At 48.4% G+C, this 13,747-nt stretch overlaps 2 protein-coding genes across 2 annotated transcripts; one reads left to right on the top strand and one right to left on the bottom strand.

Moving 5' to 3' along the window:
* The first annotated feature begins 8,240 nt into the window (after positions 1 to 8,240).
* LOC119330936 (cationic peroxidase SPC4-like) lies at positions 8,241 to 9,532 on the top strand. Its single transcript, XM_037604079.1, has one exon. It carries the CDS (start codon positions 8,353 to 8,355, stop codon positions 9,439 to 9,441), a length of 1,089 nt encoding a protein of 362 aa, XP_037459976.1. The 5' UTR covers positions 8,241 to 8,352; the 3' UTR covers positions 9,442 to 9,532.
* A 641-nt stretch (positions 9,533 to 10,173) lies between these two features.
* Positions 10,174 to 13,481, bottom strand: LOC119332985. The gene is made up of 3 exons (XM_037606043.1): positions 13,205 to 13,481; positions 12,669 to 13,049; positions 10,174 to 10,763 (listed from the first exon to the last, which is right to left on the bottom strand). The coding sequence occupies exons 1-3, from the start codon at positions 13,479 to 13,481 to the stop codon at positions 10,174 to 10,176; spliced, it is 1,248 nt and encodes a 415-aa protein (XP_037461940.1).
* Positions 13,482 to 13,747: the final 266 nt, after the last annotated feature.

Genomic DNA, 13,747 nt, shown 5'->3' with positions numbered 1-13,747 from the left:
CCTGCCCGCTACCGCCGCCTCGCCTGCCGCGCCCGCCTGCCGCCTCTCCGCCTCCAGCACGCCACCACGGCCACCTCCTCGCCTGCCGCGCCACCCCGTCGATCTCGGCGCCCACCGACACCCACCGAACCCGCGACTATATAAACCGACGCCCCGCCACCGACGCCCACCGGCGCCACACGCATCCCCCGTCCCCCCGACGCCCCACGCACCTCCGTCCCCCCAACACCCACCGGCGACGATGTTCTACCGCGGCAGCAGCAGCGCCGGCGGGGTAGGCGGCGACGACGACGACGACAACATCCCCGGCTCCTAGCCGACGAGCATCGGCGTGCCGGAGACGGAGGAGCTCCACCGCTAATGCCTCCCCGTGCCGTCGGGCTGTCCTCTTCCACGCAACTGGAAGATCGACAAGGACGGTTGCCGGATGCCGGGGCCCGGCGCGACGGAGGAGGAGCTCCGGAGCCACCGCGGCGGCCGGCACAACATCCTCAGCCGCCGCAACTTCTGGCGCGGGAAGGATTATTGGGAGGTCATGGCCGCCTTCCGCCTCGCGGCAGCCGGCGTGACCCCCGATCTGACAGACCGAAACGGAGATGGTTGCACTGGGGCTACGTGATCGCATGCATGCAGTTGTACCAAAGTGTGTATACACATGGGTACGGCCATCATAGGCACCCATGCAAGAAATGAATGAAAACGGACACAAAACAAACGTTGTGTCATGTCCGGCCAGATTTTTAGGGTATTTTCGCCTGGAAAATCTTAGGAAATGCATCGAGCATCGGAAAAATATGAAAATTGGCGTGGGTGGTGTGGATGGTGACGCGGACATGTAGAAAAAGTTTCGGGCCATTTGACGGACTCAAAAAACAACATAGTTGGGAACCCCCTCTCCGATAGACCGAAACAGAGCTAGTTGCACCAGGGCTACGTGATCGCATGCATGCAATTGCACCAAAGTGTGAATACATGTGGGCACGGCCAATATAGGCCCCCACGTAAGAAATGAACGAAAACAGACACAAAACGAACGTTGCATCACGTTCAGAGAGTGTTTTAGGGTATTTTCGCCTGGAAAATCCTAGGAAATGTATCGAGTGTCAGAAAAATATGAAAATTGGCGTGGGTAGTGTGAATGGTGATGCGAACGTGTGGAAAAAGTTTCGGGCCATTTGACGGAGTCGAAAAAAACATAGTTGGGAACCCCCTCTCCGACAGACCGAAACATAGCTGATTGCGCTGGGGCTACGTGATCGCATGCATGCAATTGCATCAAAGTGTCCATACATGTGGGCACGCCCAACGTAGGCCCCCACGCAAGAAATGAACGAAAACGGACACAAAACGAATGTTGCATCACATCTGGCCAGTGTTTTAAGGTATTTTCGCCTCGAAAATCCTAGGAAATGCATCAAGCATTGGAAAAATATAAAAATTGGCATGGGTGGTGTGGATGGTGATGCAAATGTGTGGAAAAAGTTTTTGGCCATTTAACGGAGTCGACAAAAAACGTAGTTGGGAACCCCCTCTCCGACATACCGAAACGGAGCTAGTTGCACTGGGGCTACACGATCACATGCATGCAATTGCACCAAAGTGTGCATACATGTGGGTACGGCCAACGTAGGCCCCCACGCAAGAAATGAACGAAAATGGACATAAAACGAACGTTGCGTCACGTCCGGGCAGTGTTTTAGGGTATTTTCGCATGGAAAATCCTAGGAAATGCATCGAGGGTCGGAAAAGTATGAAAATTGGCGTGGGTGGTGTGGATGGTGATGCCAACGTGTCGAAAAAGTTTGGGGCCATTTGAGGGAGTCGAAAAAAAGTAGCCCCGTTTGTAATCTAAGGTTAAAAAAGTGCACAAAATGACAAAATTGTGCGAAAAAATAAAAAGACATTTTAAATAGTGCGATGTGACTTTACAAAACTACTCGGGTAGTACCCGGAAAGTGTACTGTCCGGACAGTTGTGTAAAGTCACACCACAGTATTAAATATGAGCATGCATGGGTTAACCGACGCGGCACAGTATTAAATATGACCATTTCATCACTTCGACTAAACTAGCATGCCGTCCGACCGCCCGACTCTGAATCACGTGCGTTGTCTGGGGCCCGGCCCAATCATTGAGGAAGGCAGAAGAGAGAGAGGCGACGCGGGCCTGACAGAATCTATCGGGATTGGGACCTCGTACCTGGCACGCACGCCGCCATATGCCCACGACACACACGACGCCCTGCCCCAACCCTAACGCACGCCGCCACCTACCTTCTCAGCACGCCGCCATCCATCATGCCCATCTGGCCCCGTGACGGCGTGTCGCCGTTCGCCGTCCATTGTTCGTGAACACGCCATCCGCCGTCCGCCGTCCACATCTGGCCCATCACGTCATCCGAAGTCTCTGACATCGCCGTCCGCGGTTCCACAGCATGATGTCGTGCCCCCCCCCCCCCGGCTGGCCATGTACGGCCTAATGGTGGGAGGTATTTTTTTTGTTTTTCAAACGGTGCATTCATCATGTTTATCATCTAGACATGTAAAGTAGCTAATATTTTTTCGCTTCTATTGGTAGTGATGGAGGAGTACGGAGAGATTTACTATTCTGTCCAGAAGTGGTGTCTGTTGGTCAGCAAACTGAACTCAACGCAGAAAAAGCGTTTTGCAAGCACTAGACTAGAAAAAATATTGATGATTCCTAGTGTGCTCATGCGCAAGTGTTTGCTTAAGTTCATTATTAAATCATATGCGTTGGACAGAAATAGGTTCATCATGCCATCAAAAAATGGTGTGATATCATTGCACGCTGAAGATGTGTTTGATATTTTTGGTCTAGAGAACAAGGGCAAAGATGCCATGAGAGCTTTAGGTAAAGGGGGTTAAACGCGAAGGTGAAGGTGCCGAGTCGTTTCATAGATTCTAGTACGAATGAAATAATGATAGACCAGCTTATTCAGGACATCACTACTAGTGGCACATATGATGATGATTTCCTGCGTCGAATTCTGCTGGTTCTCCTTGGCAAAGTTCTTGCACCGCACTCCACGATAGAAGTTCCTAATGTTTTTTACAAGTTAGTGGAGGGTGTGGAGAGCATCAAATCATTTAACTGGAATGCGTTTACTTTACGCGTTTGCGTTGATGGCATCAAAAAGACCATGTCAGATCTTACAAAATTTACATGGCTGGTGGGAAACCTTGCCCTCATACAGGTAAATTGTATGTTATAGTTTTAATTTTGAACAATAGTTTGAAAAATTAAGATTGCTAATATATTTCATGTTCATGCAGTACTTGTTTTGAGAGAAAGTGCAGTCAGTAGATGAAGAGACATACGATCCACTGGCTCATGAATAACCGTTGATACTTAACTGGACAGAAGATGAGGCTCTTAAGCGTGACGCGTACGACACATCGTACGTCCGCGGGAATGGGAGGGTAAGTATTTATAGTTTGTACTGCATGCACTTATGTTACTATTTAAATGTTGAGTAATTTAAACTTATTTAACGTGTCTCAGATTGATGACATAATAAATGAGAGGTACAGACAGGCATTAATTGCTCGAGAAGGGAAAATTGCAGAGGAAGAACTTGAGCCAAAAGATCTAACAGGTCGTGCCCGAAAAAGGAAAGATAATAGAGACGAGGCTTCGTCGAGCAGGGATACTACCTTAGATGAAGTGATGAAATGCATCAAATATATGCAAAAAGAAATTCGTCTTCTCCCTGAAAAATGTGCTGAGGTAACGAGTGTTGTGTACTTCAATTTACATAGGATTATTCATAATGTTTGCATGCAGTTAATGCTTTCAATGTGTTATTGCAGATAGTACTGGAGAAGCTGGAGAAGGAAGGTCTTCTCTTCAATCCAAACAGGGGGGTTTCATGATGATGTTGAGTCTGTGGAGCATAGTGAAGACTGGATGGGGAAGTATTGTCCATCAAAATATTGGACGGATGTAAAATCAACTCCTGCAAAATAAGACATGGAGGCATCCTTCACCATGGGGAACGGGAAGAAGTCGGCGCGGGAGAAAGGTGTGCATCACAACACACCCGGTACAGGAGCTGAAGGCGACCCCTTCATTATTGAGGAGAATGGTAATTCACCCAACCCTTCTCTAGCAACGGTAGACACAAATGACTTTCCAGCTCTTACGGCAACCCTCGAGAATATGTTATACTGGCTTTGTGGCATTCTGGTTAAATTAATTGTTGCTAAAAAATTGAGGATATGGATAGCTTGCATGCGCTTAATGATATACTCACTCTGTTCCAAATTACTTGTCTTGGATTTGTCTAGATACGGATATATCTAGACTTATTTTAGTGCTAGATACCTCCGTATCTAGACAAATATAAGACAAGTAATTCGGAACGAAGGAAGTACATGGCACGCTTCGTTGGATGGCAACGCCCATGCTGAGCGCTAACACTAGTCACTTCAACCCATCCTACCATGGCGCTACTGTAGGGTACATACCGAGACGGTTTAAGCAAGCATATCCGAGGTTGAGGCCGTGGAGGAAGCAGGCGTGCAGCATGGTGTCTCACTTTGGGCGCCACTGGCCGACGCTGACATATAGCTCTCGACCTCACCCCTTACGGACATTGGCGTGCAGTTATTCATCTCGCCCTCCTATGCGCCCGCGTTCGAGGGCAGTGTTAGGCTGGTCGTAATGGCAAGTATGATATATTAGTATCATGCATATGATACTAGTGTATGATATTGTATCCATAGTGCATAGTATCATAAATGACTTCATTTATTAGCATGCATGACACATAGTAGTACAGCATTTAATATGATATGGTATTATGATATTATATTCAACCCTCTCTTTCTTCATTTAATTCTATGTCACCTCATCAAATTTTGCCTAGTTGGCATGCATGATACTACCTATGATACTCTCATTACAACCAGCCTTAGGACCGGTGACTGTGAGCACCCATCTGGGGCCCACATCTATCACCAATGGAGGGTCGATGGGGAGATATGGAGCGTGCTGGTGAGACTGTTGGAGAGGAGACATGCAACCGCACATGCAGTCCCAATTGTAGGTCATCGAGGGTACAGAAAGGGCATTCGGCAACAGGGCAAGCTGCGCCATCGACTGCAGCTACCTCGGTTGCCACTCAAGCCCCACGATAGCTTTGTTTTGAGCATCTTTGGTAATGTCGCTTCACGGACGGTGGATCGGGGAGGCAAGATCTAAAAGAATAAAACCCCAACCAGTCGCGGCCGTAAGGGATACAAGGAGGTCGAACGACTCCCTTGACGAGAGACGTGCACGGGGTGGAGATGGTATGACGAATGAAAATATTTGAACGGTACGACGGTCAGAAATTTTGGACAAAAAGACAACCAAGAAAGTATCATGACTTTAACGAACCGTCGTATATCTTAGTCGTCAATCTTTGTGGTTAATATAAAATTAAAGGATATAAAGAGGTGATGGAACGAGAACTAAGAATAAAGAGGTGACGAAAGGAGGACCAAAAAAGTTTTCTCTCTTTATTATTAGGTTTAGGTATAGATATAGAGGTATAGATTAACACGTAGCCATGTTTGGATTACTCCAACTGTGCAAGCCTGACCGGCCCGTTAGCATGCAGCACCGCACAATGTGGAACGGGCGCGACATGAGCTAAACAAGTTGTGATCTCCATGCAGCAGCACATCAGGGGTTGTGCCTAAGCCGTGAGGCTGAGCACGCGGGCTGACACGACACATCTCGTTTATTTATTTATATATATGGCATAAAACAGCCCAATGGGATCAAAATGGCTCAAAAAAACAACCCAGCAGGCCAAAAAACACGCGGCTCAAACGTGCTAAATGTGCCATGGGCTCTCTCGTTTACTAAATGTGTCATGCATGGGGCGAGGAGCGAGGCATGCGGGCTGATGACACGGCCCGTTTAATAAACGTGCCATTGTAGGCTGTGCCGTGCATGGCACGATTAGCATGGGTCAGGCCGTGTGATGCCGTTCCATCCTGTTTGGCAGGTTTGATGTGAAGCAGGGGGAGCTAGTGAGCTAGCTGTCAGTCGGGTACTCGGCTGGAACAGAGCAGAGATCATCTATTAAGATGTGCCATTTGAAAACATCGATGCAACAAAAATTTATGTGTGTATATACAACAAATCCTCACTGGCCAGAGGAACTCATCGAGGGAAAATCATGAAAATGCTTGCACCATAAAGCAGGACGAGAAACATTGTCGGTGGTGAAATGGAAGGACACGCTGTAGGAGCAGCGACGAACCATTTTTTACTGAGATAAGCAACCAATATTTTGGAGTATCAGACGATGAAAAACAACTATTTTCCTTTCCCGAGGCCTTGCAGGCCGTTAGGCTAGTCATAGTGGAAGTAGCTTAGGTAATAACATAGTGCACTTCAAATTTTTTTTGCTTATATGACATATAGTTAATGAGGAGAGAGGTGCTTACAGCAAGATAATATGTTACTGTAACATAGTATTTCTCGTGAAAGAATGAGTCTACAAACTAATAGATGAAGCAATCTATGACACTACTAATATGTTACTTTAAACTATGAAGGTATAGTAACTTATACTAGTGTCATATGCATGACATTATTATAAGTTACTCTCCACTATGACCAGCCTTAAGCACCCGCAAGAGGGTCAGTCGGGGCCAGTCAAAGGCGTGATTGATCTAAAAAAATGCATTGTTTTGTCTGCAAATGGATGATTGACGACCTCGCACAGTATATGTCATGTGGTGTAGTGGGACAAACCCGTGCGAAATCCAAGCTGGACGCTAGTGTTTCCACCGAAGACCAAGGTACAAGTAACGTAGCTCCCCACCTCCTAATGTGTTAGGGATCACAGACAATACCTCATGATGGTCAAGTGTACAAAATATTCCCGCGTACCAGCATCTTTAGTTACTCCAGCAACGGAAAATTTGGTGAATATTTGTATTTAGTAGACCTCTTTAGATGATTTCCCGATACTTCCTACTCCCATTTGCTCATGGTTGGCTAATTGTCATGAGTTCCGCGCTTTGAGATCATGAACTCTTCAGTTGCTAGAGGTAATAGAATGAGAAGGAAATATCTTTTATTACTCTCCCTTTGCAATGTTAATGCTATAAGGTCATCCATGCCTCTCAACTAGGGCGGGCTATCAAATTTATCTACTTCTGCTGGCTGGTGTGAGCATGCGCATGCTTCATCTTGTCCATGTGTCTCCTTACTTGCACATGCATTTGGCATATGGTTGGTCGTCGATGTTATCATGCAAAGATGTCCGGTAGACAGATATTATTGTACTTCCAATGAAGGCACTTCATTCAGGACACGGCTCTCGTGACATGCCGTTAGCCCACTGGTGAAAATATTTGATGCACCGGTGCTTGTGCTTCTACACATGAATGCAGTTCATTCATGACGCGGCTCCCCTGAGGCGCCGTTAGCCTGAAGAAAATATCTGATGCACCGGTGCTTGTGATGCTATCAGTACACCGGACCTATATAGCACATTTTTAAAATATTTCAGAAAATGTGGCACTGAACCCATACTTCTGGTGGTACAGGTGCACAGGAGCTATGTGGCACATTTCGAAAATGTTCCAGAAAATGTGAAAAAATTATGCACATCACACAAGAACAGTGCTCAAGATATAAAAATGACAAATTCAACATCAATGTGATAATGGGCCAAATCTAATGCTGAGTTGATATTACATACTGGACTATTTTCAGAGATGTGGACCATCTTTTCTTGAGACAAGTGACGAATATGTTCCGTTGGTCAAAAACATGACTCTACTCCCTCGTGTTATTTTCTTTGGTGATCCCCAGTGATTTGTCTTCAATATCCAAATCAACCCTCTCTTGAATCTAAACAAACACCCTGTGATTTGTCTATGACGGCACGCGTAGCCTTTCCCATAACCAATTTCGTCTATAGATGGAGAGGTGCCGTGGGTAGCGCATGGGTTTTCACTCAAAATCAGCATGTTTATCCATGTCAGGTGAGCCAGCGCCTCGGTTGGTTTTACTCTATGGCGTGATGACACTCTTGCGTAGTAAGCAGCCGACGGACATGGCGGATTGGCATCTTGGTAATAATGCCATGTCACCTATTCCAATCCTTTGACAAGCGGTTGAGCCTGCACTCTGGCGTCTAGCTACCTACCTTGCCTCACTTTACTCTATTTAGTTGGAGCTACTTGACGTCGGACACTTGTTGGTCCTTGTACGATGAGTAATCAGGTGGTGTGCTACTCTTGAATCCTGCCTACAAATTGATGTCCCGATCAGCGGCGTGGATAGAAAAACGTAGCAGCCGGGTCACACACAAGGAGGGAGGACATGGCTCACGCTCCTCTGTTAGCAGCATTTGTGGTGGCGGTGGCGGTGGCGGTGGTAGTGGCCAGCTCGCTTGGGCCTGGGGCTTCTGCGGCCGAGCCTCCGGTGGCGCGCGGCCTGTCGTTCGACTTCTACCGGCGGACCTGCCCGCGGGCGGAGTCCATCGTGCGCGAGTTCGTCCAGGACGCCGTGCGCAAGGACATCGGCCTCGCCGCGGGCCTCCTCCGCCTCCACTTCCACGACTGCTTCGTGCAGGGCTGCGACGCCTCCGTGCTGCTCGACGGCTCGGCCACCGGGCCGGGGGAGCAGCAGGCGCCGCCCAACCTCACGCTCCGCCCCTCCGCCTTCAAGGCCGTCAACGACATCCGTGACCGGCTGGAGCGCGAGTGCCGCGGCGCCGTCGTCTCCTGTGCCGACATCCTCGCGCTCGCCGCCCGCGACTCCGTGGTTGTCTCTGGAGGGCCTGACTACCGCGTGCCTCTCGGCCGCCGTGACAGCCGTCGCTTCGCCACGCGGCAGGACGTGCTGTCCGGCCTGCCGGGGCCATCCTCGAACGTGCCGTCGCTCCTCGCCCTGCTCCGCCCCCTCGGCCTCGACGCCACCGACCTCGTCACGATCTCCGGCGGCCACACCATCGGGCAGGCGCACTGCTCCTCCTTCGAGGATCGCCTCTTCCCTCGTCCCGACCCCACTATCAACCCCCCCTTCCTCGCCAGGCTGAAGGGAACCTGTCCGGCCAAGGGCACCGACCGCCGCACCGTGCTGGACGTGCGCACGCCCGACGTGTTCGACAACCAGTACTATGTCGACCTGGTGAACCGGGAGGGGCTCTTCGTCTCCGACCAGGACCTCTTCACCAACGCCATCACCCGGCCCATCGTCGAGCGCTTTGCGCGGAGCCAGCGGGAATTCTTCGACCAGTTCGGCGTGTCCATGGGCAAGATGGGGCAGATGAGGGTCCACACCAGCGACCAAGGAGAGGTCCGCCGGAACTGCTCCGCCCCCAATCCCGGCCCTGCCGCCGCCGACGCGCTCCAGTGGCCGTCCCTTGTGCAGACCATCGTTGACGCAGCCGAAGAAAGCCTTGGCTAGCTTGTAGTAGCATCTAGACAAGTGGACTAGTAGCTGTTAGTCATGTCGAAATAAATAAAGTAACCAAACTGGATATCATTCTCAGCTACCATGCATGGTGTCACTATGAGCCATGCGTGTTCCAGGGTACCACATTTTCCTTCATCAAAGAAAGGAGAGTGCCACGTTGATATTCCAATGGAGTTGATTGCAAGAAACCACAACATTAAAGGCTAGATTATCGGAAAACATGAATTTTCATATATAATTTTTTGACAAAAAATACCATGTCTAGTGTAATCTTTTAGCAAATAACATTGATTAGCGGATTGTACTCGTTTAACCACGTTTATGATGAGTGGGTTCTTCTTTTGCTGGTGTCATATAACTGTTTGGCTCAGATGACGTTAGGCGGGGATTTGTCTAGATTCACAAACCAGTCCCGGTAATTTTAGAGGACACCCTTTAGTCAATCAAAACCAACAAAGCAATCAAGTCCATGGAGCTGAGCAGTAGCCTGCGGCGCAACAAGCCATGGAGGATTGAGGCGGCGGCTGGAGCGCGGCCACCTCGAGTTGCTCGGTCGGCCGACTGCCGCTCATAGGCCATGCAGCCTCAACAACGATCTTGGGTTCGCAGTGGCCAACCGCATCGCGACCGAGTATCCCGATGGCGGGCCATCGGTGCCCGCGGAGATGGTCGGTAGCAAGCGGCGTGGAAATGACGGTGAGACGGCGTCCATGGCGGTTGTGGCTAGGAGGAGTAATGGGATGGGAGAGGAGCTAGAGGGGCCGCTGCGCTCGCCGACGAGGAGGCGGAATCCATGGCGCTTGATCGTTGTGTTGTGCTTTGGGTGGCTGTGAACCGAGCGGTTGGAGGAGTAGAGGGATGGGAGAGGACCCAGATGAGCCGCTGCCCTAGCCGGCGACGCCTGCAGTGAAGGTGCAGTCCAGCCAGTTGGCGGCAGTCGAGATCAAGCATGGATGGCGGCGCGTGTCCGTTCCACCGCGAGGAAGGGGGTGGAGAAAGTGAAAGAAAGAGAGGTGAATTAGAAAAGATCCAACTGACAGGTGAGCCCCATGTCCCGTCTAACACCATCTCAGCCGAGCCGTTACGCCACATCAGCAAAAGAAGGACCCACTTGTCATAAACGTGCTTAAACGAGTCTAACCCGTCGATCAATGTTATTGGACGTCGATAAGGACCGAACGTTCGGTCTGGGGGCCTCCCAGACCGCACTACGAAGTTCGGTGTGACAGGCTGCACGCTATGAACGAAATCGTTCGGGAGGAGAGGCCTCCCAGCCCGAACGCTCCTTCCCGTCGCCCCTACGGGCATTTTCTCTGTACAAAAAAAAGCCCATAAGAACAAAATAGTTCTATTTTTGCTGTGACAAAATAGACATTGTTCGTTTGCATCACAAAAAATGCCATGGTCTTTTGCCATGCTATGAAGAAAGTTGACATGCTCACTAAAATAGTATGGGAAATCTACTAAAAGCTTTCAACAAGTTACCATGTTTTACAAAAAAATAGTTTGTTATGTTATACTCAAATTTGCCATCTTTGACATTTCTACAAAAATTGCCATGTTCCCATGGCAGCTAGCAGAAGTTCATCTAGAGATTTATTTCATGCATCACCTTATATTAGAAGTAAAAATTGCCATGGCAAAAATAGAGTAAAAATTGCCATGTCAAAAAATGTAAAAATTGTTATGCCATTAAAAGTAAAAATCGGCATGGCAAAAAAAGAGTAAAACTTCCCATGGAAAAATCAAGTAAAAATTGCCATGTGACTAAAAGTAAAATTGCCATGGCAAAGAAAGAGTCAAAATTTGCCATGGCAAAATGATGTAAAATTTGCCATGTCATTTAAAGTAAAATTGCCGTGGCAATGAAAAGTAAAACTTGCCATGGAAAAATAAAGTAAAAATTGCCATGCCGTTAAAGTAAAAAAATTCATGTCATTTAAAGTAAAATTGCCTTGGCAAAAAAGAGTAAAATTTGCCATGGAAATGAAGTAAAAATTTCATATAATACTTAGAAAAAGTATCAACTAAAATTGAAATGGTCTAAAAATATACATTTTGCCATGGACCATAAACTAAATTTGCCGTAGACCGTAAACTAAATTTGCCATGGACATAAACTAAATTTGCCATGTTGCATAAACTAAATTTTACACGGTGCAGAAAAGAGTTTTTGCCATGCATCTATTTCTTCCTTGAAGAAAAGAATGTAAAAAACAGTAAATACCATGGCAAAAGTAGTTTCGTAAGATCATGGCAACAGTGCATATATGAATCTGCCATGCTATTTAAATACAATAGATCGCCATGGGATGTTAAACAAATTTGACATGGTCTACATAGTAGGGTCATGACAAAGGTCACTACCTAAATATCATGGCAAAAATTGTCATGATCTACTTGGTAGGGGCATGGCAAGGTCGCTACCTGAAACATGTGCCATGTCACTATTGGAAAAAATGCCATGCGACCAAATGCAAAATTTCTCTATAAATGGAAAATGTGAGTAGATTTTTTTTATGAATTATGTCATATGATTATTTGTCGTGTCACTCCATAGAAATTGCCACATTATTTTGAATATTTCTCCTAATTTTATCATGGCCTACTACTAACCTATCTCTTAACACAAATTAAAACTCAATACGAATCAGCCAACCAATAAACAGTTGAAGGCCATTTGACTGGGCAAAAGAAAAGGCATGTATGTAGTGTGCATTTTCTTCGTCTCAATCATATAGTGGAAAAGAGTTGCCACAACACATGAATTACATTTGCCATGTGTAATTAACATATATTGACATGGCCCCGTAAAAATAGAAATAGTTTTCCATTGTTGGAAAAGGAAAACATAATTTGCCATTACCCATAAACTACAATTGTCATGCTTCCATGAACTTAAAAGCCATGATACATAAAAATCCGAGGGTATTCATCTTCCATAGCTTGCACACAAAGTGAACACAAAACAAAAGTTGCCATGTGAAAAACTGAACTCATCAGTGATGTTTATAAACTACAAATTGCCATCCTTCCATGAACTTAAAATGCCATGGTATGCAAAAATCCTAGGACATTCATCTTCCATAGCTTGCACACAAGTGAACACAACAAAAATTGCCATGTGAAAAAATGAACAATGTAATTCGATTCCACATTGACAATTTCAACTATCGACCCGACTGATGATATTGAGCTCAAATGTCCAACGAACAAACCTGTAGCCTGCAACATCCTCGTGCAGGCGGCGCATCTGCTGGTGTTGCGCCAGGACCTAGCCCTTGTAGGGGCAGCGGCCGCTGCCAGAGTGGAGGCCAGTGCCGTCGGGCTCCAGGGGATTCTGGCGCCGCTGAAGGAGGCGCCAGGGTCAGCGAGACGTTCGAGCTTGCCGACGCCTACATCATGAAGCGCGCCGGCGGCTGGTCGGTCTGGACCTCCTTGCGCGGAGGACGGCGAAACTGAGGCGACCACGGCCACAAGCGTCGAGGCCGCCGCCGTCGCGGATGACGACGATGTAGACGCCAACGGCCTCCAGGCGCCCTCCTCCCCCGACCTCCCCTCCGTCGTCAGAGGAGTGGCTCGGTGAGTCCGTCGCTGGCCTGGACCTCACCTTGCCGTGCCCTTGACAGGCTCCTCCTGCCCGTCTGCTGTCCCCCTCGCCCTTCGCTACGTCGTCAGAGGAGCGGTCTCGCGAGTCCGTCGCCGGCCAAGACTTCTCCTCGTCCCGTTGTCCGCGACAAGTCATGTCACCCACCGCCGTCCACATCATCTCCAGTCACCCTCCGCCGCTCGCGCCTCCAGGACTCCGCTCCACGACCCTCACCACGCCGCTTCGAGGTGGCCGCGCTGCATCCACCACCGGCGCAAATAGGATTGGCCAGAGCCGGCGCGCTATGAGACGCTCGCAGCGGCAAGGATAGGAGAGGGCGGAGCCGGCGCGCGGAGACGGCGGTGGGGAGGTGGACCGGATCAGAGAAGATGGGGGAATGGAGAGAATGAGCGTGGGGAGGAAGATGAGTGGATAAGGTCATGTTCGGGCCGAGCAAGTTTTCAGCGAACGAGTTCTCACTGCTGACGTGTCTCTCCCAAGTGCTTTACGATCTGTGCAATTAATCCAACGGCAGGCAACCCGTTCGGGACAAAAATCTACAGCCCAGACGTTCAGGCGTTACCGTTTCCGATGTTATTTGCTAAAAGATTGCGCTAGACATGGTGTTTTTTGTTAAAACAATGTAAACTCGTGTTTTGTGATAATCTAGCCCTTAATGTGGTGGTTTCTTGCAATTAACTCTATTCC

Source organism: Triticum dicoccoides, chromosome 7A (assembly GCF_002162155.2).
Source record: "Triticum dicoccoides isolate Atlit2015 ecotype Zavitan chromosome 7A, WEW_v2.0, whole genome shotgun sequence".
NCBI lineage: Eukaryota > Viridiplantae > Streptophyta > Magnoliopsida > Poales > Poaceae > Triticum > Triticum dicoccoides.
The sequence above is the reverse complement of the archived record's forward strand: the minus strand, read 5'-3'. Positions and strand labels throughout refer to the sequence as shown.

Bases quoted from the DNA above. Each gene is read 5' to 3' on its own strand.
- LOC119330936 (XM_037604079.1), top strand. From the start codon at position 8,353: ATGGCTCACGCTCCTCTGTTAGCAGCATTTGTGGTGGCGGTGGCGGTG.
- LOC119332985 (XM_037606043.1), bottom strand. From the start codon at position 13,481: ATGACCTTATCCACTCATCTTCCTCCCCACGCTCATTCTCTCCATTCC. The intron at 13,050-13,204 runs GTGGGTGACATG...GGTGAGGTCCAG, and splicing joins TGGAGATGATGTGGACGGCG to GCCAGCGACGGACTCACCGA. The intron at 10,764-12,668 runs GTTTGTTCGTTG...TTTTTTGTACAG, and splicing joins GAGGATGTTGCAGGCTACAG to AGAAAATGCCCGTAGGGGCG.